Source organism: Cervus elaphus, chromosome 12 (genome assembly GCF_910594005.1).
Source record: "Cervus elaphus chromosome 12, mCerEla1.1, whole genome shotgun sequence".
Lineage (NCBI taxonomy): Eukaryota > Metazoa > Chordata > Mammalia > Artiodactyla > Cervidae > Cervus > Cervus elaphus.
Window position 1 is genome coordinate 43,253,978 of NC_057826.1, and position 27,390 is coordinate 43,281,367.

At 46.2% G+C, this 27,390-nt stretch overlaps 1 protein-coding gene across 1 annotated transcript in view; it reads right to left on the reverse strand.

Annotated features, from left to right (window-relative positions):
• The window catches only part of GNB5 (G protein subunit beta 5), a 33,033-nt gene extending 6,353 nt beyond the window's left edge, over positions 1 to 26,680 (reverse strand). Inside the window, exons 1-7 of the mRNA XM_043919658.1 lie at positions 26,401 to 26,680; positions 17,146 to 17,282; positions 13,201 to 13,242; positions 11,100 to 11,176; positions 7,338 to 7,470; positions 4,000 to 4,143; positions 2,166 to 2,257 (exon numbers count right to left, since the gene is read on the reverse strand). Coding sequence (XP_043775593.1) covers positions 2,166 to 2,257; positions 4,000 to 4,143; positions 7,338 to 7,470; positions 11,100 to 11,176; positions 13,201 to 13,242; positions 17,146 to 17,282; positions 26,401 to 26,512 — 737 coding nt within the window. The 5' untranslated portion in view covers positions 26,513 to 26,680. The remainder of the gene's footprint in view (positions 1 to 2,165; positions 2,258 to 3,999; positions 4,144 to 7,337; positions 7,471 to 11,099; positions 11,177 to 13,200; positions 13,243 to 17,145; positions 17,283 to 26,400) is intronic.
• Between the last annotated feature and the right edge of the window lie 710 nt (positions 26,681 to 27,390).

Genomic DNA, 27,390 nt, shown 5'->3' on the forward strand with positions numbered 1-27,390 from the left:
TGCTGGGCCCTTGGACTCTAGGGACACAAGGACTCCTCATTACAGAGACCAGAAATGGAGGCTCAGCCGGAAGGCCCCACTGGCCGACCTTAGTTTCTTCTCTGTAAATGGGACAGTTGACACTGGCCTTGCAGAGTGTTGGTGAGGATAAATGAGGCAATATGTCTATTTGTATCTGACACTGAACACAGGCAGATGCCTACATCCTTACTTTCCCTTGATCACACACCCCATTCCAAAGGCTCAGGGATAAGACAGTGCTTATAAACACAGACACTGCAATTGAATGAAAGGGGACTGCACTGACCACTCACTACAGGAGATATTTTTGGCAAGTGACTTCAACTGGCCCAGCCTCAGTTTCTTCATCTGAAAAGTGAGGAGGATAATGCACATTTCCTATTGTAAAGACTGAATAAGACAGTATACACAAAAAACATGGCATGGGGCCAGATAAAATGCATGCAACAAATGATATTATTACTGTTACAGTCACCCTCTCCTCAATAATCAGGCCTTCTGGAGAGAGGGTACTGTAAGTTGAGACCTGATGAACATTAGAAGAGGGTTCTGGGTTGAGGGAACAGCATGGGTGAGAGAATATGCAATTTTAACCTGTTATTTCATGAATATATAGGAATTTATTTTTGTGGCTTTATAGTCTATCCTGTATCTCAATAACTTCATCTACTGTAGTAATTTCTCAAATTATTTCCTTGAATTTTCTAGGTAATCTCCATACATCTGCAAAAAGTGATAGTTTTTTCCCTTCCTACATTTAAGGTTGGTGAGCTAGAAAATTCTTATTAACATTTCTACTAATAAAGTAATTATTCTTACTGTGTTCTAGCTTTTAAGGGGAATAGGTCTAGTGCTTTCCTCTAAGTATAATGAATATTCTTCAGTGGTTATACTTTAAATGCTGTCCTGATGGTGCCATGTCTCAAATGTATATGTTAAGTCCTGACCTCTCTCTTGGAATCCAGTTCACAGATCCGGCTACCTACTTGATGTCTCCACTTGGTCATACAGTAGCATCTCAAGCTTGGCTAGCCCAAGACAGAACTCCAGAATCCATGTGCAACCACTGCCTTCTCCCTGCAGTGCTTCCAACCCTTCCGCAAACGGATCAATGTTTACTGTCCCTTATAAAAGATTCGGGTTCCCTGAGGTCAGGGTTCTCCTCCTGAAATGCAACCCCTTGCACGCCCAGGTGTCATTTAGTCCTTTTCATGTCACCCTGTGATACTGGAGCTTGGATAACTAGCAGAGCTACTACCATCACTATTAGTAATCAACTGTCCTTCATCTCTAACCCAGGAATCTTATGCCTTTTTCCAGCATCCACAAAACTCTGGCAGCCTTACCTGATAGTCTGGAATTAGGGTAAAATCTCAAATCCTTCCCAATTCTAAACCTTTCTATCCTCACAGTGTCTTCTTTAGTTTCAGCCATCATCATTTCTATCTGGAACTCACACAACAGCCTTCTAACTGGCCATAATACTTCCATTCTCATCCCCCTACAATGCATTCTCCACACAGCAGCCAGAGTGATCTTTTAAAAACAAAACATGCATCATGTTAGCCACCTCAAGTGGTCACCTGGCCTTTTGTTAGGTCCCTGAGCATCTCATCTCCCTGATCCTCCTCCCAGCTCTTTGAAAGCCTGGCTCCTTCACTATCCTGGTCTCAATTTAAACATCAATTTCTCAGAGATGCCTGACCAGTCAAAGAAATAACCTATCTCCATCACAGTTCCCTGTTTTACTTTTCAATGGAACTTATCAGTATCTTTGTACACTGTACATTTATCTGTGCTTTGTCTTGTTTGTCTCCTATAGGAAAGTAGAAATTTTTATCTTGTTTAAAACAGTATTCCCAGTTCCTGGAATAATGTTCAGCAGATAAGTACTTAATAAATACTGGTTGAATGAATGAACAAAAAACACTGACTTCGTTTAGACAGGAAATAGCCATTGCCTCTGGTGCAATTACACTGAAATTCTCCAAGAAATCTGGAGTACCGTTCAGTCTCACCACACATCAGCTCTTATTGCTGGAAAAGCCTCTCAGCAAAGTAAATTGAGGCTGGAGGCTAAGTATCAGCCCAGGCTGGGAGACAGCAGAAAACAGAGAAGCAATGTGAACATTCTACTCACGGACCGGACACTATTGATGTCAGATTCGTGTGTTTCAAAGGCCTGCACGCACTGTCCAGAGCGCATGTCCCACACCATGGCTTTCTTGTCACATCCCTGCAAACGCCAAGTTACCCAGAGTTATGACTACTGCAAGGACTGCCCACAGACAGGTATGAGTTCTGGTTATGTCACAGAGATCGTTCAGTTCCCATTAGTAAATGGCTCTGACAACATGATTTTTTTTTTTCTGAGACTAGCTTTATTTAAGGCTACTTCCCTCTGACCTCAGGAGGTCAGAGCTAGGTCCTGGGGTAGGGGGAGCAAAAGAAGGTACCCAGACACCCTTTTTAGCATGTCTTCTCTGCTATCTTTCTAAATGGCTGCAAGTTCTCCAGGGCCTCCTTCTTCCCTTCCTCCTAGGCATTTCTCTTCATGTTTCCCCCTCCTCTTTATCTCTGCTTCCATAAGGCCAGAGGGGAGGGCGAGTGGACAGTGGGTACGGTGGGACCTCCCAGGCTTGCCTCAGGTGTGTGGGGCAGTCTGAACACAGGTGGACAGCCAGGTGCTCCTGGCAAGCTGCAGCCCAGAAGCCTAGTCAGGGGGCTGCCCACAGTCAGCTGGGTAGCTCAGGCAAGTCACCTCCCTGGGTATCCACCTCAACACCTATAAAATGAACACCAATAGTATGCATACTATCCTGATCCTAGGAGCATTTTGATAAATTTCTGCAGAGCAGTCTGTGATCAAGCATGAGCAGTATAATTAGACTCTCAAAGGACAAACAGAAGGAAAAATGGGTTAAAATTAGATTGTTGGTTTCAACTCAGAGGAAGGGGTGGGTGAGGTACCACACTGATGTTTCAGAAAGACCTGCAATGGGGATTCAACTCTACAACATCTTTACTGAGAATGTGGACAAAGGAATCAGAGTATCTTCAAATCTTTGGAGGACCCTAAACCATGAAGTTTAATACTCTGAAAGAGACAATACGATCTATAATGATATCAATGATCTGAAAAAACAGCGTAGTTGATTGGAGATAAATACAGTTATACAAAGACACGGGAATGAAACTTACACAGATGGGGCCAAATATCCAAGAAGAAAATCAATTAGAGGCTTCACAACCCTCACCTGAGGTCCAGAACTAAGAAGTGGGCAGCTTGGAACAAAGGGCCTTTATGTCTTCCAGCTGCAAACATCATTAGATGGTGTCTGCATCTCGGTCCCCTCCCACCACTGTCTCTTCACAGAGATGAGACAGGACCAGGGTCGGGTCAGCCAGCTCAGTTCTCCACATTTATTCCCAGATGTCCTAGAAATACTTGCCTTTCCTACTTGCATAACACACTGGAAACTCTTCCCTCTACTATTCCTAATATAGTAGAATATATGGGGAGGTGGGGGGCAAATGCTCTTGTGCCTTCCGCACAATTTACAAAGGATGAAATGTGGAGTCAGGCAGCAAAGGTCGGTCCCAGGTGTCCTAACTCCTCATGTGGTGCTCCTCTGCCATGGTGGCCTGCCTGCCCGACTCTGAGCTTTCAGACACACCGTTCCCTGTGCCTGGGAGTTGGAGGGGCTGGAGGCTGGCAGGGGTGGGGCGGGAGAGTGTCCCACTGGTGCCAAAGCCCTGATCACACCACGGCTATGCCTCACTGCTGTTTCTACCTGAGCTGCCTGGTGCCCTGGCTGCTGTCTCCACTGCTCTTGGATGCCAACTCTCTGCTACTCAGCCAAGGAATCTCAGCCTCACTCCAGGGGTGTCCCGTCTGGTCCCACGGATTGACAGGAAGTGCACCCTGACGCTCCCTGGTGGACAGAGGGCTCCTAGAGATCTTCCTTGGATCTTTACCCCAGATACGAAGGTGTTCCCGGTTTCCGACGGGGCCAGGTCCAGGCAGAGCACGTCAGCCCCATGCCCATGGAAGCTCTGCAGCAACTGCCCGCTCTCCACATCCCATAGGGCACACGTGCCGTCGCCACTTGCTGTCAGGATCTGCCGCCGGAAAGGACAGGAAGGGGGTCATTAGGGCCTCTGGGGAAGCCAAGCAGATGCTTGCAGTTCCACAGGGAAGAGAAGGCTCCTTACACACACGCACACCTGCTGAATCTGGACTCAAGCACAGAACTCATTCGCCAGGACTGAGAAAGACAGTCCATTTTTGATACCCTTGCTGTCGCGAGCTGTTTACACGCCTGTCCTCTTGCAGAGGATGATATCTGGAGGCCTTCCTGCAGTACCTGCCTGCCTGACACGTAGGAAGCGCTCTGTGAATACTGCTGAACAGAACCCCCAGAGGCTCCCACAGGCAGCCAAGCCCAGCACGGAGCTTCCCAGACATTAACGTGCATCCACACCCACAGGCTCCCTGGGCCACTGAGGGGTGCGGACACACACATGCAGGACCAGGCCCCTGCTGTGTGCTGACCGCGTCCAGGCCCTCTGCTAGGTGGCAGGGCTGCAGAAAGACTGTGCCTTGGTTGCTGCTCTCCTGGAGTTCTGTTAACAGGACTGGCAGGAAACCCATCTAACTCCCTGTCCCCAGGTTCATCAATTCCAGGGCAAGCCACACCTTCCCAGTGCTGCATTAGACAATACTGAGACCAAGTAAAAATAAGCTGGCTGTCTGCTCCAGGAAATAACCTGATCCTGTGAGATAAGACTCTGAACTAAACAACTTACTTATCAGGACTAATAGCTTTGTAAAAAAGTCATGAAACAGAGTGTGCTGTGCTAAGTCGTTTTAGTCATGTCTGATTCTTCATGACTCCATGGACTGTAGCCCACCAGGCTCCTCTTTCCATGGGTTTCTCCAGGCAAGAATACTGGAGTGGGTTGCCATTTCCTTCTCCAGGGAATCTTCCCAACCCAGGGATTGAGCCTAGGTCTCCTGCATTGCAGGCGGATTCTTTATCATCTGAGCCACCAGGGAAGTCCTCAGTCCAGCTCTTTAACGGAAATTTTTCATGACATGCTCTTTGATCAAAGAAATGAATAGTTTTTTAAAAGTTAACAGTAAATTCTTAATCTTTAAAATATTTTAAATATTTGTGATCTTCATTATAATGTAAGTAAAAAATAAAATTTAAAAATCAAACATTCATTATGATAAATGCACTAAACAGATCCTCGAACGCCACCGTCACTGATTTATTTTGGAATGCAGAGAACGTGCAGGTCTTACACTAGCCTTTTGAGGTTTTCATTATTCATCTTAGATCCCAGGGCTGGAAGGACGCTTAGTTCATGAGTTCAGTGGTACCCAAAGAAGGCCATGCATCTGAATCACCTGTGAAACTTCGTGTTAATAATAAAATAATAAGAGCTAGCATTTATTGATATTTACCAAGTACTTCTGGAGAAGGGAATGGCAACCCACTCTAGTATCCTTGCCTGGGAAATCCTAAGGACAGAGGAGCCTGGTGGGCTACAGTTCATGGGGTTGCAAAAGAGTCAGACACAATTTAGCTACTAAGCAACAGCACTAAATATTTTACACAAATCATCTCATTTAATGCTCAGAAAACCTCATGAGGGAGGAATATACTACCATCCTCACTTGTAGGTGAGAAAAACGAAACACAGAGGATAATAAAACCTCTTTTAAAATTGACCAGCTAGAACATCAGACTAAACATCTTCTGTTTCTTTGGCTGCTCCTCACACCCAAAGACATGAGGAGTGGCCAGGGCCACAGCCAGGGCCACCGTGCCCCCTACTGCACAGACCTGCGAGACTCCTGGTGGCAAACAACAGGGTCAACACGGGCCTCCCAATCAGAACACTGCCCCCAGACAGCAATCAAACAATTACCCATCACCAGGTCTCCCTACCACTACCCTTGCTGGCCCACCTCCTGACATCAGTCAGCTGAAACCAGAATGGGCTTTAGTCTGACTCAGACAATCTCCTCCTTCTAATAAACCCAACCTGCCCTAAGCCTACCATCTGTAGGGTCAGCTCCACCATGCAGGGCATGTAACCTAGTCCTCCTACCTCTCAGGCTGCCTGCCTCCCACAGTGCTCCCCTCACACCTCACTGGCAACACACTGTCCTCCAAGGCAGCCTCTCAAGGCGTGTTTATGACCCCCCGCTCCAGCTCCAGGCTCCCAGCCTTCCCGCTGCTCAGCTACCACTGGGAGCTGGCCATGTGGGTGGTGGCATCTATGAGGGTTTGCTGGAGAGACGTGACAAAGGCACTGCAGGATGTTTAGAATTCTGAAAGAAAACGTAGCCTACGTTATTATCTCCACTTTGTGGCTTATTCAAAGTAGGGCACAGATTTTCTATATGAAGCCTTCTCTTTTCACATTTGTTAAAACAGAAGTCTAATGTAGGTACAGTGAGGTGTGCCAAGTGCACAACTCTGAAAGTCAGCACCCAGTGAAATTCTATACACAGGAGGACCTTGGGACCACTTCTCCGACTCAAGACAGGAATTTCCACCACCCCAGAAGGTTCCCTGATCCACTCCCACCCCCACCAACTCAATTAGAGAAGGAGGTTTGATATGGCAGGGAATTCATTTGAACTATACCAACAATGAACAGCCCCGACTTTACCCATTTCTGATTTTATTAAAAATAATAATGTAACTAGGAGATCCCTGGTGGACTAGTGGTTTGGATTCCACACTTTCATCATTGTGGCCTGGGTTCAATCCCTGGTTGGGGAACTGAGATTCAGCAAGCCATGTGGTGTGGCCTAAATTATAATATATATTTTATATATATATATATTATATATATATATAAAATATTTGGGCTTCCCAGGTAGCACTAGTGGTAAAGAACTCGCCTACCAATGCAGTAGATATAAAAGAGGTGGGTTCGATCCCTGGGTTTGGAAGACCTCCTGGAGGAGGGCATGGCAACCCACTCTAGCATTCTTGCCTAGAGAATCCCATGGACAGAGGAGCCTGGTGGGATATGATCACAGGGTTGCAAAGAGTCAACTAAAGTGACTTAGTCTTCTATATAAAATTATATATATATATAAATTATAGTACATATAAAACCAGTGAGAAGCAACAGAAGCTTCCTCTTAGGGCCAACTGCTGGAGTGTACACACTCTCCTGTGAAGAGGGACACTGGAACAGTTTCCTCACCTGCACCCCCTCTTTAGTTCTCCACACTGAACTTGCTCCCCCTGCAGGCTGGCCCATCATCACCCAGGCCCCTGATTTACCTGCATGTCAGAATTGGTGAAGCTGCAGGCTGACAGGTAGTTGGTGTGCATAGCAACAGACTTCTTTTTGGCAGCCATGTTTTCATTTTTGTCAAATGTCAGAGGATACACAGAACATTTATTATCCAAACCACTAGCAGGAAAAGACAGAAGGGTCAAATGTTAATACAGGGCGATAGAACATGTGTATACTTTCTCATTCACACACACTTTCAAAAATGTTTTCCTTTGGCAGTATTATATGTTGTAACCTATCCCTAAACTTTTACTTTGAATATTTTTAAATGGATAGTAAAACTGAAAGAAAAATAGTACAACGAACTCCCAGATCCCTTCACATGGATTCGCTAACTTAACATTTTGTCGCATTTGTGGGAGCAAACTCTGAACCATCTGAATGCAAGTTGCAGATATGACATACTACGTCTAAATACTTCAATCTGCAAATTACATCTCCTAAAAATAAGACCATTCCTTTATAATCACTAACTCATTATCACATCTGAGAAAACTAACAAAAATTCTGTAACACCATGTAGTAAGCCATCCATATTCAATTTCCCAACTGTCTCAAGGATCCAGAGCCCAAATAGGTCTACACATTACATTCTGTTTTTATATCTTTTTAAGATCTTTTAATGGAGAAGGAAATGGCAACCCCCTCCAGTATTCTTGCTGGAGAATCCCAGGGACAAGAGGAGCCTGGGGGGCTGCAGTCCATGGGGTCGCAAAGAGTCGGACATGACTGAGCGACTAAACAACAACAAGATCTTTTAATGGCAGACGGACACAGTTTTTGACTGTTTATAATGAGACATGTCACTAGGTCAGTTGTCTTACAGAATGTCCCACAGTCTGGATTCGTTGTGTTGGGCATGGCTACCCACTCCAGTATTCTTGCCTGGAGAATTCCATGCACAGAGGAGGTTGGTGGGCTACAGTCCATGGAGTCACAAAGAGCTGGACAGGATAGAGCCACTAACACTTTCACTTTTATTAATGTTACATTTACATTTAAGTATAACATTTTTAGCAACAATACAAATGCGATATATAAAGGTGATACTGTATATTTCTTTCTTACTGCTTCACTTTAGGAGGCTTGCCATGCCTCTCAGTCCAAGATTGGTGGTGCCAACTTTGATTACTTGGTCAAAGTGGGGACCACAAGATCTTTCTACAGTAAGGGTGACTTGCTGGTGATTACAAGCATACCTTGTTTTACTGCATTTTGCTTTATTGCATTTTTTACAAATTGAAGGTTTGTGGCAACCCTACCTCAAGCAAGTCTATCAGTGTAATTTTTCCAACAGCAATTTGCTCACTTCATGTCTCTGTGTCACGTTTTGGTAATTCTCACACTATTACAAACTTTTTCATTGTTATTACATTTTTTATAGTAATCAGTGATCTCTGATGTTACTACTGTAATGGTTTAGGAATGCCACAAATTGTGCCCATTTACAATGGTGAACTTAATCGATAAATGCTGTATGTGTTCTGACTGCTCCACCGCTCAGCTGTTCCTCCATCTCTCTTCTTCCCCTCAGGCCTCCCTATTTTCTGAGACACAACAATAATGAAATTAGGCCAATTATTAACCCTACAATGGCCTCCAAGTGTTTAAGTGAAAGGAAGCGTTGCAAGTCTCTCACTAAATCAAAAGCCAGAAATGATCAAACTTAGTGAGGAAGGCATGTCAAAAGTGTTAAGATCCATTACTATCATCAAGTCATGTGATGCTGAAATTATCCAAAATTTGGACACTGAGGGCCCCTTCAAGTGGGTCTTGTTTTCCGTTTTATACGACTCCACTGATATGACTGAATGTTCCCTTGCTTCCTGGAACAAGGAAACACCTTCAGCTTGCTTTATTCTCTTCCTGCCCAGACTGACTCCAAGGAGCCCCGCTTCTATTTAGTGGGGAATGACATTTGGGAGGGGTACTCTCTTCTGAGGCCCTGTGCCTTTCTAATTGCTTGGAGGTACAGGTGTAGGGCTGGCTAGTTTATGACCAGTGACTGGCCTTGGCAAGCTTGTTTATAGATCATGTGGGTGAGAACGATTGGCACCTGGCTGTGACAACGGACAAGCATGCTCCAGACTGGGCTTCCCTAACCCTCGAGGTGAAACATGTTCTCCTATTCTGAAGCTTCAGGGTCACTGCTGTAGCTCTGTTGGGATACTCACACTTAGGATTAGTTGTAATGCTATGTGAAGCAGAAAAGTTCTGCAGTGTGATGCAAGGAGGAAGGCCATGTGACTTCACAGGGAGGGGATGACCGGACGCTCCACGTTTAGACCCCTCCTGGACTGTGCCCTGTGCATCTCTTCCTTTGGCTGGTTCTAATTTGTATCCTTTCACTGTGATGAAACTGTGAGCGTTAAGTATAGTACTTTCCTGAGTTCTGGTTAATTACTGAGCCTGATGGTAATTTTTGGGCGTGACCCTGTGCCTCTGTGAAGTTGAGGGGAGTCCAGTGGGGTTTATGCTGTGTAACTGCTGAGCTGTCCAAACTCCTTCACACCTACCTTATAACTGCGTCATATGTATATAAATGTGTTAAACATGTATGTGTGTTCACATCTATATTTATATCTGTATCTTTTATTGTGGTCACTTCATATCCTTTTAGGAAGTACATGGGTATACAGTTTATATAAATATTGCCATCCAGTTATAAAATGATACAATCTACTTTTGAGTTATTTAAAAAATGGGAAAATATGAAATGCATGTATGTAAGCAGGGTCTCCAGAGGGATCTCAGCAAGTGGAGAGAGTGGGAAGTTGCCTCAAAACAACGGTCTAAACAGAGAAGATGTGGGGAATGATGGCTGGGGTGACCCTGGCTGGAGAAGGCTCCAAAGTTTTTGCTTGGAGGTCCAGCATTTTCATATTTGAAATAATATGATTATTTTCTCTTGATTATAAAAATAACATATGATTTAAAAAAACTGAAAATAGACAAAATTGTGACAAAGAGAAAAACACCCATAGTCTCAACATCCAGGAGAACTACAATTGCATTTTGGTGTAGTTCATCACAGCCTTTATGCTGACACTTCTTCTCTAAATATGGCTGAGCTCTTACTATAGAAATACTTTGAATGGTCCAGAATTAACACAAGGACAGGGAATTATAGTGGTTGCAATTCTCACTCCCAATTCTATTAAACTGAGCACAAGAAAAACAGATTAAGGCACAATATTCCTATTAATCTTGATGCTCTTTTCACTTACTGTCATTAAGAATTTCCTTTTTAACAGCTGCATAATATTCCATTCAATTCATGTACCACCATTCACTTAATTTCCTTTGGTGCACATATTGTTCCCCTTTTTGCTTTATTTTAAATAACAATACAATAAATGTTATTGCTCATATGTTTTTTCTATATTTCTTTCTTTCAAACAAGTTCTTAAAAGTGGAATCACTAGATCAATGGTCATAAACTTTTCAAGGCTTTGAATACATATTACCAACATGCTTTCAAAAGTATCTGCACAAATTTGTGGTCCCTGCCAACAGCATCTGAGAGCAGAAAGAATAGATTTTAAACTTATACTCATGTCAATCTGTAATGAAAATAAATTATGAAAGACATTCTGCAGTTTTTTTCCCTTGAAAAAATTCAAGGAGGATTGCACAGTGCTTAAGTAATCAACAAAAATTACAAGTTCTTATCTGTATGTTTTGTTTACAGAACAGTGTTTTATGGCTAACAGGACATATGAAAGGCTGCTGTCTCCCCTACTTACCCACATGCAATGGCACATCCCGATGGGGCATAGGCACATGCCATCACCCACGTGCAGGGCATTGTGACTGCATGCTCCTGAAACACAGCACACACCGTGCTTACAATAAAGGAGGGCGCTTCTACACAAATGTCAGCTTCTAACAAGTAAAACTGTTGAGGCATCTACCAAATTACATTCCAGTTTCAAAGGGGCTGAGACTGGTGAGGAGACTCAGCTCTCCAGTAATCATCCAAACCTTATATCATGTATTCTACGAGTTAAAAATCTCACCTAGCAAAAAAATATCCTTAACATCTTTCTTACTGCTATACTCCCCCTGTTGTTCTGAATGAATACTGGGGCTCATTTTCTTTGAAAAGACTATCCAAATTTCATTTCAGATATATATATATATATATATACACACACACACACACACACACACACATATATGTGTATATATATATATATACACACACACTTCATCTTATTTACTCAGGTGCTATTTTTAAAACATCTTGAAAACACACTCGACTTTTTAATATGTGTAAGCTTGTTTACTTGTGACTGAGTATACGACAGCCTCTGTCCCCTGTGGGTCCTAAACCATTCCAGGCAGGAATGTGGGTGAGGGTGGGGAGAGGGAGTGGAGGGAGAAAAGGGAACCAGTAAAATGGAAGCATTAAGAGGACATGAAAGTCCTCGGATTCTGGCTGGGGTCTGAGTCACCCATATTCTCCCGCATATACAGATAAGCAACCAAGGCACACTTAAAAAACTTCTGAGTCTGTGGCCTTATTTCCCTGGGAGCCATGGACCCTGGTCCCGGTCCTGACCCAGTGATAAGTGCAGCCTCACGCAGGCTGGCCATCTGTCCTACCTCAGTTTCTCTCTCCACCTGGCAAGGGAGAAGACGGGACTAGATGGTTTCTAAAGTACATTCAAGTGCTGGTCTTCTTTCCTGTTATGATCCTCTGTGTTTCTGTGGGGAGACACTGGCCCTGATACACCTGTCAAGATTCTGCTGCCACTCCCATTCTGGCAGCCCTTTGGACACCATGAATAGCCTCAAGGTGTCACCAAGGAGGTGAGGTGGGCACTCTCAGCACAGGGCATCCAGCCCTTCTGCTGACCAGCAGTGACTACGTGCCCTGCCAGGGGCCTCCAGTGGCAACACCACAGCTCCCCAGAAACCAGGCAGCATGTGCTTTCCACCATGCTAAGGCTTAAATGGAAGGATCCCCACTCCCCTACTCCTGAAGATGCTGATGAGTGCTGGGAGAGGCAGAGTGACATATAGGGAGCCCTCTACAAACTGCTATATTGTCATTTTTGTTATTCCCCAGGGGTGAGACCATTTAGGACTTTGCTCTACAAGATGGTTCTTGACCAGACCAACTGCCTATTATGACATCTAGTGAACATGTTCAATAATGCACAATAAGGATGCTGTTGAGACAGATATGGGTTTTCTTTTTTATACAGTGAAAGGGAGACTGTCTTTCTAAGTAAATATTGGAGTCCATATTTAATATATAGTACTTGTCACCATAAATGCCAACACAATGCAGGCACGCAGGCTCACCTACACATAGATTCTGCCCTTTCCATTTAGTTAATAGTCTAAACTTAGGTCTCATTTGGAGCAGTGCATGTCTACACCAGACGTGCAAGGGGCTCAGACTCCATGGCACCCCCATGAAGTGCAGTTTAATCCCACTGAAGTCTCAGCTCCCCACCCACCATGGGGTCTAGTGGGAGAGAGAGCTGGAAGAGAAGACTGGGGATTTGGTATCTCTTCTCATCAATCAGAAGAAAAATCATCAATGCAGTAGCAAGTGTGAATGTGACACGTTTCTGGGCCACACTCTTTTCTGTTTCCATGTCAGCAGCCTCCACGTCAGCCCTGCATGCTCTTCTCCCGGCCAAGGGCTGGACTTGAGAGGAATGAATGCTACAGCGGGCTGCTGAGCCATCTGAACACAGACGGGCTTCTGTGGAGTTTACACCCCCAAGTAGGCTCCTGAGGGGCAGGGCAACCACTAGTGCGATGCTTGGAGAGGATGAGGACAGGACTGGGATTCTGAAGTGCCTCAGTCCGCCGGGGACAAGGCCTTACCTTGTTAGTGGTGAAGGAATCCCACACGATCACTTTCCCATCCTGGAGGAAAAGAGTAAAGAGTTCAACAAACTAGTGATCGCCACCAGGGAGATGGTGGGGGGGCGCGGAGGAAGAGGTACAAACTGCTACATCGCTAGATGCCAGGGGTTGGGGGTAGGCTGGGATCGGGAGTGGGGAGTTACGTGTTTAACAGGGAAAGTTTCAGTTTAGGAAAGTGAAAAATTTGGGAGATGGATGAAGGTGAGAGTTGCACAACTGTGTGAGTGTACTTAGGGCCACTGAACTATACAGTTAAATCTGGTTAAAACAGTATGCTTTATATTATGTGACTTTAACCATGATAAAAAACATTTAAAAAAGAGGTACAAGCTGTCATGTATAAAATAAACTACAAGGATATATTGTACAACATACAGAATAGAGCCAATATTTGTAATAACTATAACATACAACCATAAAGGTTGGAGCATACAACCTTTAAAAATTGTACATCTCTATACTGTACACCTGTAACATATAATATTGTGTATCAATCACACTTCAAGAGAAACAAAACAAAACAGAGTAAACAGTTTAAGAATTGTCAACAAGACTTAACAGGTGAACTGCTGAGAACCGCTTGGAAAACCAGAGAAAGTGTCTGGACAATCAAGACCCTACAATGCACCCTTGAGCAAACAGGAATAGATGGGACTACACTTCCCAGGCTGGTGCAAGGCTCAGTTCTAAACCCTGCATCCCTTGCATAGATACAACAACAGAAAGCAATGCTCAGACACTTTTTTTCTACCATTTATAAACCAAGCACAAACTGGGGGTAAACTCTCACCACCACCATACCCCAAATGTCAGTGAGTTATACCGGGATGAGGTAAACCTGAAATGACCTTCAGATGCCTAACAGCCACTAACAGTCTCCATGTCCTCACCCGCCCCGCCAGTCTCTCCTCTCTCCCACTCACCCTGGAGTCCACATTCCCTGTAGGACTGTATAAGAGCCTCACCCCAGCCCTGGTCCCCCACCCCGTGTGGAAGCTGTCGAGCAGTTCTGAGATCAGTCTGACTTCTCCAGGTGCTCAGGAACATCCCCTGCCCTGACATTTCACACCTACCACACCTATGCCGCAAACATGGGACTCACGCCGATGATGGTGGGGACCCCCGTGGGCGGCTGCTCAGGAAACAGAGCGCTCCCACTTGAGCTCTGGGCTGGCGATGCCACGGACAACGTGGCCACGTTCACTGCAGCCACTGCTGCGGCCCTCACTGGGGGTGTGGGGAGGGGCTGTGGTCTCATCCATATAACACAAATCACCAGAGATAAACCCACATGAGCCCCAGTCCCCACAGCACAGTCATCTGCCCAGAACGTGGTGTGCGGGTGGTCCAGGCCCCCAGGCTCCGGCCAGCAGTGAAGGAGAATGACCAAGTAGATTTCCTCCAGCACATGGGTGGAGATGTGCAGTCCTCAGGGATGGAGAATCTGCAGCCTCTATGGTGGGCTGGATTTTTTATTAATCACTCAAGCCATCTGGAGCCAAATCTGGTGAGTGAGGCGGATGTGACTTAGGGACACCAGCAAGGTCTGATGAACTAAAGTGACACAGCGGCTTGCTTCACTTCATCTGATGCTAAGATCACGCTGCGTGGGGCTGAGGAGTCATGGTCAAGGTCAAAGCTGGCAGCCTGGAGTCCTTTAAGACTCCTAAGCACGTTGGTTCTTCTAGTCTAATTTCTCTGACTAAAGGCCCAAACACAAAGTTTGGGTGGATTAGATAACAGAGCAGAGAAGAGAGCTGTGGGTGGGGTGGGGTCTGGAGCCCCTGCTTGCTGGGGTGGGCGTAGAGACTCGGTGCATCGCCCAAGTCAGCGCTCCCTTCAGAGGCTTCCCTCAGCGCACAGGTGGCCCGCCTGGCCCCACCACCCACCCACTGTGCTCCGGAGAGACAGAGGCGCCCATGAGGCTAAAATCAGACTCAGGACTAAATGTGGCCCCTCCATGAGCACAGATATATACACCAGGGGCCTGTGTACCTGGAGAGACTGAGCCTCCACCCCAAACCCCCACCCACAGTCAGGCGGATTAATCTCCTGCCTTTTAGGGGAGAAAGGCTGCTCTGAGTCACTCAGAGTCTGTTCCAGGGCCCTTCTGCTGCTCCCCACCTTCCTCCCATCCCCAGCCACCTCCAGACACCCTCTGCAGTCCAGGTGGATGGATGGCGTGACTCAGCGGTGCCCACGCAGCCCTCCTCCCCTCCCTCCCGCTCTAGTAAGAGCAGTACAGAGTGACAGAAACCCAACATATGGTGTTCTTTTAAGGATTAAAAAAAGTCTAAAAGGCTAGGCAGTCACATGGATATCTGAACAATCCCTTTGTAAAATGGAGCATTTGGGGGAAAAAAGCCTAGAAAGAAATGCTCTAAAATAATACCAATTATGACAGGGTGGTAGGAGCAAAAACTTCTCTTTGCTCTCATTTCCAGTAAAATACATAACTAATAAATTAAAAAGCACATGCAATGTGATGTACTAGATTTGTAGGTAATACAGGAGATTAATAACACCCGTCCTATACTGTACCGACATGGATATTAGAGCTCAGATTATTCAGAATATGTACCTCCCTGGTGCTTCTGAACCCTGATGGTAAAGAACCTGCCTGCAATGCAGGAGACCCAGATTAGATCCCTGGGTTGGAAAGACCCCCTGGAGAAGGGAATGGCTACCCACTCCAGTATTCTTGCCTGGACAGAAGTGCCTGACGGGCTATAGTCCATAGGGTTGCAAAGAGTTGGACATGACTGACTGACTAACACTTTCACTTTTTCCCCCAGTTTTAATATTTATAAGGGCTATAAACAAAAATCAAATTTTCCTTTGAAAAAGCTGGACTAAAGGAAGCAGCAGGAGCCAGGGGCTAAACTAGCCAAAAATATATATGACCTCAGTGTGTGGTTCAATGCGTGAAACACCAATACAGACATAAAAATCACTGAGCAGTGTAGTCAGCCTCCTGAGGGACATGTCCTTGTCCAGGCCCCTCCCTCGTTACATCAGCGTGGTCTGTGGGACCAGTGGTATACAGCAGAATGGAGAGGATGTCACTGCTGAGGCCAGGTCATCAAACACAGCATGGCTTCTGCTTCTGTCTCCTTCTGTCGCTGTGGGAGGCCAGCTACCGCGTCATGAGCAGACCAATGGAGAGGTCCACACAGTGAGGAGCTAAGGCCTCCAGCCAAGAGCCAAGTGAGCGGGCTATCTTGGAAATGAGCTTCTGCCTTAGCTGAGCTGTCGAATTACTGCATCCCCGACCAATGTATTGACTGGAACCTTGTGAGACACCCTGAGCCAGAACCATCCCGCTGAGCTGCCCCTGATTCCTCACTCTCAGAAACCATGTAAAATACCAAATATCCACTGATTAAGTTGCTAAACTTGGGGGAAATTTGTCATGCAGCAGTTTAATAAGTAATACACAGGATGCAAAATCAATGATGTGACCTATATAAGCTGAATGACAAAAATTATATTTCACAAAATACATAGTTTAAATGTGTTCCTTAAGGTGTAAAAACTGCTAAACTCTTAAGCTGAAAGTAGCCACGGTGGCACTTCACTTTTGCCCTCAACTTGGGGGAGAAAAACATCCTAATTAAAAAATGGTTTCCCTTACAAATAAGACCATGAAATATGCTCAGAAAGAAAAACTTTTGAATGGTTTGTCAAACAGAGTTTATAATATTTTAGTTACTGCCAATTGCAAATCTACCCAAATTAGTTAAGTTCTCAAGCATGCCAGAGAATTCTTAACGAGGTAACTTGTTCCCTTTGGCAAACAGGCAGAGTCATAATGTCCTGAGAGGGTTTTTGAAAAGGATGGATCCTTCCCTTCAGCTTTACAATCAGAAGCATGCCCACCATCGCCCGACAGGTGTGACGTACCTGAGAGGAGCTCACGAGCCTCCTCTTATCCTTGCACCAGTCCATGCACAGAACCTTGTTCCCGTGGCCTTTGAGGGTCCTTCTGGTCTTCATGACAAACTGCCCCAGGGCCTCCACGCGCTCGGCCACCTGGTGCACTGCAAGGACAAGGCGTACTCAATCCCGTGACCAAGGACGGGGTCTGAGCCACACGCTGGAACGGGGGGCTGTCAGGGCCCTTCCTCCTACACTTTACCCTCATGACTCGAGATGCTCTCTCTTTCAAGCTCAGCCCCCATAGCTCAGTGGGTGAAGAATCTGCCTGCATTGCAGGAGACACGGCAGACGCAGGTTCAATCCCTGGGTCGGGAAGATCCCCTGGAGGAGGAAACAGCAACCCACTCCAGTATTCTTCACTGGAGAATCCCATGGACAGAGGAGCCTGGCAGGCTACAGTCCAAATGGTCACAAAGAGTTGGACACAACCAAGCAACTCAGCACACACAAAACACAGAAGGTAGAGACACGCTGTCATTTTCTGTGGGTTTAAGACTCTCTGTTTATAACTTACATAATATCATATATCAACTATGCTTCATTAAAAAAGACCCCATGTTTTTCAAAGCGCTTGCATCCATATATGCATGTTGAGGGACTTAGGACAGGACTGCCTTCTATCTGCAAAGCTTGACACAGAATTCTTCCACTGAAGGGCCACAGCGCTGCAATGTGGGGGGAGGTAGTGGAGTGAGGTCGCTATTCCACTGATGGGCAAGGAGACTGAGGCTCACAGAGGTTATCTGGCTCATACCAGTTCATACAACTAACTGGGAGCAAAGAAGGGGCTTCTGGCTCTCTTACCTACTCCTTTCCAGTCACAAGGACAAGTGACTTTACAGAAACTGCCCCATCAGGTGCCGGGATGTGCATCCACCTGCTCAACAGCAGGCCCCATGTGTCCCCTCTGGTCCCCCCATGCCTGGCTCAGGCCTGGGACGTGGCTGGTGTCCCCTCCACATGCTGCTGGAAGGAACGAATTGACCAACCCAGCAAACAGTACCCCACAGATTTACTGAAAACTTACAGTGCCAGCAGAGATCAAGGCAACATTCTACAGGTCTGAACACATGATGTGCAGGAGGTATGTACACCAGGAAGACGCTCCAAAAATCAATCCTTCAGGGGCTGGGATTACAGCATTTTTCATGAGGCTTAGGGAGAGCTTTTGAGGAGTTTTTAGAAATGCAGTCAACTGACGAGTCTTAGAAGAAGACAAGTTCACGTGAAACAGCAGAAAGGGCCCCAGAAACCATCCAGTCCATCCAGTCATTGAGCGGGGTGGGGGAATCGCATGGCATCCGCCCCCTTGCGCAGTGCCTCCCCCTTTCAGGTTAGAGGCTGTGCCCGGGTTCCTAACCTCATCTCTGTTGCTCTTTCCTCCAAACCCCTCATTTGGGCCTTTTTTCAGGCAGGTGGGGAGGAGAGAAGGGGGCATTCTAAGCCAGGGGTCAGCCCCAGGAAAGATGTAGGGTCTTGGTACAGACGAAGCATCAGGGGTGGAGAGAGACAAGGCCCTGGCCCCTTCCTTCCTCCCTGGGAAAGTGCCCGCCTCCCTCGCGGGAAGCCGGGACTGAGGGGCTGACTCTGCAGTAAGCCTTGTGACAACACTGCCTCTTCTTGGGAAACCCTTCCTTCTTCCCTCCTCTCTTCCCTTCCTTCTCTCTAAACACTTCCCCCAAATAAGGAACTTTCTTACATAACTACTGTATAATGATCAAAGTCAGAGAACAGACACAACCTTATGTCTCATCTATAAACCTTAACTGAGACATTCTCCACTGTCCCAACAATATCTCTATAGCAAAAGAAAACCTAAGATCACATGTTGCCCTCAGTGGTCATTTTCTTTTGTCTCCAGTGATTTTGTTCCCCAGCTGGGCTTGTCTGGTGCGTCTTCCAGATAAGCTCTGGGTAAAGGACACTGGCAGGAACACTGCAGACCAGCGATGAGATCCTCCCCGTGCATCTGTACCACCAGGAGGCATCTGCTGTCTGCTAGTCCATCCCCAGCAGTGTTTACTCCGATCATCTGGTCAAGGTGGCATCTGCCATGGTTCTCCACTGTACAGTTACCATTGAGCCTTTTGTCATGAAAAAGTACTTTGTGGGGATGTCCTCTGAGAGCACACACATAGCATGTTACCCCTCAAACCTGAATACCCCAGTTTTAATATCCATTAATGATTCTTGCCTGAACCTGATTATTACGACAGCTGGTAAGTGGTGACGTTTCTAAATCATTCCTTCTGCAGTTTTCAGGTGGCCTTCTAGTATACAGAGGAAGGTTCCCTCTTCCCCAGTGTATTATTTATTTACATTATAGGGAACTCATGGATTCTCACTTTATTCAAGAGGTTATAATCCATTGCTACTATTTATTTTGATGCCCAACTGGGCCCTGATTTGCTCAGTGGAAGCCCCATCAAGCAGGCTCCGGAGACCTTCCCACATAACCCTGTTATCCTCTGAGAGCATCTTTTGGCAGGCTCATGTCCCCCCCATGCCCTGGCCCCGGAAGCAGCCACTTCTTCAAGAAGTCTTGGTTTCTTTTAGTTGTCCCATTTTTTTTTATGATGAAAGACAAGAGTACACAGGTTAAAAGTCTTTGTGAAAACCCAAGTTGTTAAAAGTGCTTGCTAAACAATAAAATGCTACATGAATGTGCAATTAATACACCATCGATTCTGCTAAAACACTGCATTTTTTATTGCCACAAACAGCACATTAGTCTTTTACGGCAACGTTCCTCAAAAAAACATATTGAATGCAACTTAAAAACAGACTGAAGTTTTCTAATTTTTTACAAGCCTTTTACACAAGCTTGCACCAGCTCAGAGCTGTGAGCATATCCTAGTTAGTATTTTACTTTGAAGCTTCATATCTGTACTAGCACTGCTTCCCTCAGTTCAGCATTAGGGTAATCCTAGCCATTTAATGTCCCTCTTACCAGAAAAAGACTCACCGACCAAAATAGGGTCCCTTACATAACATGAATTTGAACACATCCCAACTTATTATTTTTTTCTCATGACACTTTCTCTTCCTATACACAGATTCACTCCCAACCCACTCCTGCTTCTATCCACAAAATCTCACATTCACTAAATTCGAGTTAAAAATAATTTTTTAAATGAAATTAAAAACAAAAACAAAAACCTGAAAATGAGCTGAATATGTCCTGTAAATCATTTATGGGAGCTTGGTTCAGCGCAGATGGGGTTTCTCCTTTGCCTTCTGATGAACTACCCCTTCAGGATTTAACTTTTTCTTTAAAAACAAAAAGAAAAGAAATGATGAAGACAACCAGCTTGTGTCTATAGTAAGAAATTCTAGAATATAATGATAATCTATGAAGAAATTCCACCAGAAGGTAAGTGGCAGGAGGATGGGGTGCTTTCTGCTTGGATCTCCTTGGAGCATGCACTGGAGCAGAGCCTGGGCTCCGGGTCACAGCCCCGTGCAGCTGCTCCACATCCATGAGCAGAAGCTCACCTTCCTGCAACCTCATTTTCCTCATGGGGTTGCTGGTAAGACTACTCCAGTCCGGCACAAAGAAAGTACGCTCTAAAATCTCCTTGAAAATGAACACTGTGAAATCAATTATAAGTATAGAACATAAGTTTAAAGATGAGTAAGGGGTCTTAAACAGGAAAACAGAATTATTAATTAAATGATCTTGATTAGCTTCCTAAATTTTGTACCAGTATACAGTTTCTGTGATGGCCACAATTTGGTAGAAGAGGAAAGGAATCAAGCAAGAAAACTTAACCAAAGCTAATTTGTAAAAACTCATTCTGTCTCTACCCCAAGGCAGAATGGGGTGGGATGTACACAAAACCTTCAAACACCTGGGTGGAAGGAAAACATTTACAATTATTTACCTCACTTATGTTTGTATAAGAGATTTTTTAATTGCCCGCAAACCATAAATTGGGCTTTCCTGGTGGCTCAGATGGTAAAGAATCTGCCTGCAATGCAGGAGACATGGGTTTGATCCCTGGGTCGGGAAGATCCCCTGAAGAAGGAAATGGTAACCCACTCGGGTATTGTTGCCTGGGAAATCCCATGGACAGAGAAGCCTGGCGGGCTACATACAGTTCATGGCATTGCAAGAGAGTCAGATACAACTTAGCGACTAAACAACAACAAAAATCATAAATTAGCCACAGACAAAAAACCTACTCTGAAATCCCAAATTAAAAGTTGGAAGGGTTAAATTATGGTAGAGCTTTTATGATGGAATAATATGTGATTTTAAATCATACTTTTAAATACTGACATTAAAAAGAACTATAAAAATGATACAAGGGGCTAGTCAATTCATTGGGTTAAATTAAAACTAGGCTCAAACAAAAAACAAACTCAAACTATACCTGGTACAATTACAAGCATGCTTATAAATACATATACAAAAATGAAAACATAAGCTATAAAACACAACAAGATATTAAACGTGGTTACCTCTGGGTGGTGGGCTTATGGATAATGTGTTTTTCTGTATTTCTGAATCTGCTACAGTGGCATTAGTTTATTATGACAGTATTCTAGCAAGAGGAAGAGGTGAGGAAATGAAAGGCAAGTTTGCTTTCTGCTCCTTCTGACATAATAGGCCACACACACAAGAGCCAGAAGCAGATCACTCTGCTGGGAAACTCACTTTTTTAAGACTCAGTACACATAGCATATTTCCTCAGAACATGGAAAAAGTCAATAAATAAATTTGCTTCAGACTAATCCATAAATATGGTTTTCCTAACACCAGAACATCAGAATAGTCCAAGGCTCCAGCCATAGAGCTTTTGAGAATAAAACCTTTCACAATGTTATATTTAGAACAGATAGAAAAGTGAATAGCATTGGGTGATAAACCCTGTAGTTTCCTGTATTTTGTCTGGATTTGTACCTAGAGATGTTACATAAGTCTCTTTTTTTGAGTTACTCTGTTCCTAGACAAAAATAGAATCTTCCCCTAAGGGGGCTGGAAACCTGCATGGAGCCCCCACATGGGCCCAGAGACCTTCACACATATAGGCTGAAACGAACACAGCCTCCCTCCTGCTGTCTGCTTTCAGCCTGTCTTCCAGATCATTTGTCACTTTAATTTCAAATTAAGAACTCTTTAGAGTTGAACTCTCTCCTTTTTTTCCCCTTGATCTTAACCCTCATTCCAGTATTCATTTTTTATTACAAAAGCAGTAAATACACCAATCTGTATAAAGTTAAGAGTACCTCTACATCCCCCTCTACTCCCATTTCTGGAGATAACATCTCCCATGTATCCTGCCACACATTTAATGCATATACAAGCATCTCTTTTTTAAGCTAATAAGACCATGTTATATACACTGTTGGGGTATTTTGGTTTATTTACTTCATATTGACAACTTTCCATACACACACAGACTTAGTTTCCTTTCCCCTTTTTAATAAGAATCTCAGCTTTCTGAGAGACGGCCTAGCATGGTGAGAGGGAGAGCTACTAGGAGCCTGGTGTCTACTCTTCATATGCTTTGAGAGTAGCTGGATAACCTCTGGGAAAGCCCTAAACCTTTGGCTGCTTCTTCATTCACAAGGAAAGGGGATAGGGGTGTTGGGAGGGGAAGAAAACTTTTTGTGCTTGAAGACTGAGGTTGAAGCAGGTGACCCCTGTAGTTTTAAGAGTTGTGTGATAGCCACACCCCCCAAAGATGTTCACATCCTAATTCCCAGAACCTGTGAATATGCTAGCTTTCGTGGCAAAAGGAACTTTGACGATGTGATGAGGTTAGGGATCTTGAAATGGGAAGAGTATCCTGGATCATCCAGGGGGGTCCAATGTAATTAATTACAAGGGTTCTTACAAGAGGGAAACAAGGGGTCAAAGTCAAAGAAAGAGATGTGATGACAGAAGCAGAGTTGGAATGATGTGGAGCCACAAGCCAAGGCATGCAAGCAACCTCTAGAAGTTGGAAAGACAAGGAATGGACTCTGCCCCAAAGCCTCAGAAGGACACAGCCCTTCTGACTGCTTTTAGACTTCTCACCTCCAGGACTGGTAAGAGAATAAATTTATACTGTCTTAAGCCACTGTGTTTATGGAAATTTGTACAAAAGCAACATGAAACTAATACAAGCTGTCACCTCATGGTTCTAAAATGCCTGAGAATCAAGTGAGGAAGCACCTACCCAGAAGGGAAGGTAATCAGAAGGTGATGAAGGTGATAATGGGGAGAAGCAGGAGGGGCTGGAGGAGTGAGGGGAAAGGCAGGGCAGCGGCACAGGGCTTGGGGCTGTGGAGTCTGATGTAGGCTGGCTTACCCTTAGTTCACCCATAAGAACCACTTCCTGTAGTTAAGAGTTGGCCCAGGGTTTGACCTGGGGATGAGGGTCCAACAGTATGGATGCTGGTCTGAGGGTCAAAGGGAAGGGAGTTGAAGAACTGAATCTGGAATTAAGTTCATTTTCCTCCAAGTTTATGCTCTAGGTTTGTTGTGTTGACTTTTTTAAGGCAAGAATTTGGGCAAGGCAGAGCAAACAGAAGGCTGACCAACTGCTGCAGTTTGCCCAGGACTGAAAGTCTTCCCAGAATGCAAGGCTTTCCATTTTATAAAATCGAGAGTCCCAGGTGCACAAAGATGACTTGGTCACCTTGGCTTATGGCTTAAAGACCCTTCCCAGACCAGGACAGTGGCTACAGGGTCACCTATAACACCACCAAAACACAAAAACACACACACTTGGGAAGAGGCTGAGAGAATGGAAGTGGGAAGAGCCCAGCAATCCAAGATCAAGGAGATCTCTAAGCGAGAGACTGCAGTCAGAGGAGATGTGCTGAGTGTTTATAAGATTCCAGGGGGCTGTGATAGAGTGAGGGGCCAGGTCTGATGAGGGTCACCCTGTGGATCCTGAAGACACCAGGGATGGGACAGGGCTTAGAGTCAAAAGGAAGACTTGAGCCATGTGCCGAAGTCCTCAAGAAAGGAGGGAGGTCGGGAGACAGTAGAGCAGAGGTGAGGGGAAGAGGGAGGTCAGCTGAATGCTCAGAGCCTCAGTGGAGCAAGGGTTTAACACCAGGGTGAAGAGAACTGGTCTGGAAGCTGCAGAGGGAATAAACAGGACCCTGGCCACATGACTTCTCATCTTTTCTACTCAAAAATTCTGCCATATACAGGTGGGGATAAATTCTTCTGCTGTGGGTTCATGATTTGACCCTGATTTTTGAGAGCCCTGCATTTTGGGCAGGACAGGGGTTCCCTGTTGAAAAGCTTCATTGTAACCACTTCTCTGCCTCAAGCAATTTACCAGATTCACAAAAAAGGCTCAAAAATACCCCAGTGGGCAGCCTGTACTGTTGAGTAAGAGAGTTTCTAGAGAATGCCCTCTGCACTGAGCACTAAGGTATTTGGTAAAACAAACAAACAAAAAACAACAATAAAACGAAGTGAGGCTGGGCTGGAATCCTGCGTCCTCTACTTACTAGCTGGGATCATTTGGCAAATCCTTTCACCTCTCTATGCCTGTTTCCTAATCTGTAAAACGGAGACATCAGATGACCCCGAGGCACTAGCACCACGCTCAGAGCATCATCACTACTGCCTGTGGAGCACAGGAATTTGCCAACGGGAATGGCACAGACCCATCAGCCATTCCCTACTTCTCTGATAACAAAACCCAACTTTGTTTGGGGATGGCAGCCTGCCCAGCTCACTTCCTTTCTCAGCTGCCCTTGCTGTAGCCATGTGACCTGGTTCTGGCCAATGAAGTACAAAGAGAAATATGTCGGGGAGAAAGGAGGTTTTTGAAAAAAAGTTCTGCCTTCCTGAAAAGGAGGAGAAACAGAGGCTGATGCCCACATTCCCCCTTTTCACAGCCCTGGATACAAAGGTGATGTCTGACGCTATGGCGGTTATATCATAATCACGGGGCAAACATGAGCGCCGTAAGTAGTGGAGAGAAAAGAAGCATGGGTTCCTGATGACACACTGGGCACTCGAACCAAAGCAGGCGATCGCCTACCCTGAGTGTTGTTAAGAAAAATAAATCCCAATTTACTTAATTACTTTGTTTGGGGATTATAGCTAACTGTAACTGAATACATTTCTAAAAGATACAGGGGCTCAGCTTGCCTATTTAAAGGCGGCCCCTACAAAGGCACAACATATTCGGGATTCAGGTCTTCTGCGTCTATCAAGAGGTTTGTCAAAGAAAGGAATCAGGTGCTACAGCACCTAGCACTAACCTCCTTCTTTTTTCCCAAAGAGGATGCAGACAGGGTGGTACCAAAATGGCAGGAGCACAATGTTTAGGTGTGCCTGAGGGTACCTTGGGAAAGTCCGGCTCAGCAAAGAGGAGCTGCCACCCTCAGGGCTGAGCAAGAAGCAGATAAAGCCACTTCCCAAAGCTTGGCCTTAGTCCAAGCCCTGCTAGGGATAAACCATCCGACAGAGTAAAGGGAAGCTGATTCCGCCAGGAGTCAGGTCACCAGGCTATTTAATTGCTCACTCACAAAAATCACAGAGCTGGTTCTGCATTATGGTCGTGAGTAATAATGTAAATTTATTTAAGACTGCTGCTCCTCTTTTATGCCAACCACACCGCATCCAAACAAAAGCATCCTGAACAGCCTCAAATGAACTAAATGTTTGCGTTTGGTAAGCCCCTCTGCTTCCTTTCCCCAGCTCCACACTCAGATTGGAAAAGTGAGATTTTAAATCAGAGCCTGGTTCCTTACAAAAGCAAAACTGAGAAAAGACAACAGTGATGGAGAAACTAAAATGATAACCCCCAAACCCCCATAAACCAAACCCCAATCCAGGAGCTTCCCCAGGCCGTGTCCACAAGAGCTCGCGGCGCTCGCCTCCCCTGACAACCCCCTACACTCCGCTCAGCTTGGGAACGGCAAGAATGAGATCAGTTTGCTTCGCTCAGGCAGGTGATGACGGTAACTGGTCCCACGATCCCTCGTCAGGACAGCGGCCAGGAGCTGCTCCGCCCAGAGGCGGGGTGGCCTTCGCCAGCGGGCGGGGGACTCTCAGACGTGCTGGGAGCCCGCGAGGGTCCAGCTCGGGCCCCCCACAAGCGCATCCGGGGGATCGGGCCCTCATCCAGGGCGGTGGCGTGGGTCTGGCTCCGGGTCCAGGCCGCCCCACTCCATCCTGCTCTCCCCCGCCCCGCCCCGCCGGTCTCCTTCCCACCGCCCGCCTCCCGGAGCGCAGCCCCCGCCACGGCCCGCACTCACACTCCACGTCGTGCAGCTTGGCCCGCTCCTCCTCCAGTTTGCCCTTGAGGCTCTCGGCCTCGCTCTTGAGCGACGCCAGCGTCTCGTTCTCATGCAGCCCGTCGGCTGCCATCTTCGCGCGGGGACGCGGCGGGAGGGAAGCGGGGATGCGAGTTAGCGGGCGGCGGAGGCCCGGCCGGCTAGCGGGCGCCCAGCCGCCACCGGCGCAGCTCCAGCCGCCTCCCCGAGCGCGCCCCGCCCTCCGGCGCTGACGCCGCCGCTGAGAGCCGGGCTGCTGAGGCCAATCCTCCTCCCTCTCCGCCGGCCGCAGGCACAGGGCCGCGCCCCCGCGCCCCCGCGCCCCCGCGCCCCCGCGCCCCCGCGCCCCCGCGCCCCCGCGCCCCCGCGCCCCCGCGCCCCCGCCGAGGCTAATGAGAGCGCACATCCTGCCGGCACGCAGCAACGTTGTGCCCATTTTGCCGGTGGAAAAACCAAGGCTCGGAAGTGATACGCGACTTGTTGAAGGATGCGCACTTAGTGAAGGCTGGGCTGGGAGTCCAACCCAGGACTGCTCCTGCTCCTGGGAGTTTGGCGAAGTCCCAGTGGTAGAGCCCTTCCAATGCCCCTTCCTCCCACCTCCCCTGTTTGGGACTTGATGTTTAGGTGTGCCTGAGGGTACCATGCTTGATATACATGTTTGGTACACATGTGAAATGACTGGACAGAGTCATTTGGATGTCTCCACAGGAGACATCTGAATGTTTCACGTCTCCCCTATTTAGGACCCAGTGGCTTCTGACTGAAGAGAGTGGATGAGAGAGAAGAGGGCAAAGGGGCCTGGCTTGCGCCAAGGGTACGCTCTGATTCCCGGTATCTCTAATGCTTCCCCTACGACGCCACAAACTGAAAACTTTCTTTGTTTATTGACTTAATGGCAGAAAGCAAAGAAGAACTAAAGAGCTTCTTGATGAAAGTGAAAGAGGAGAGTGAAAAAGTTGGCTTAAAGCTCAA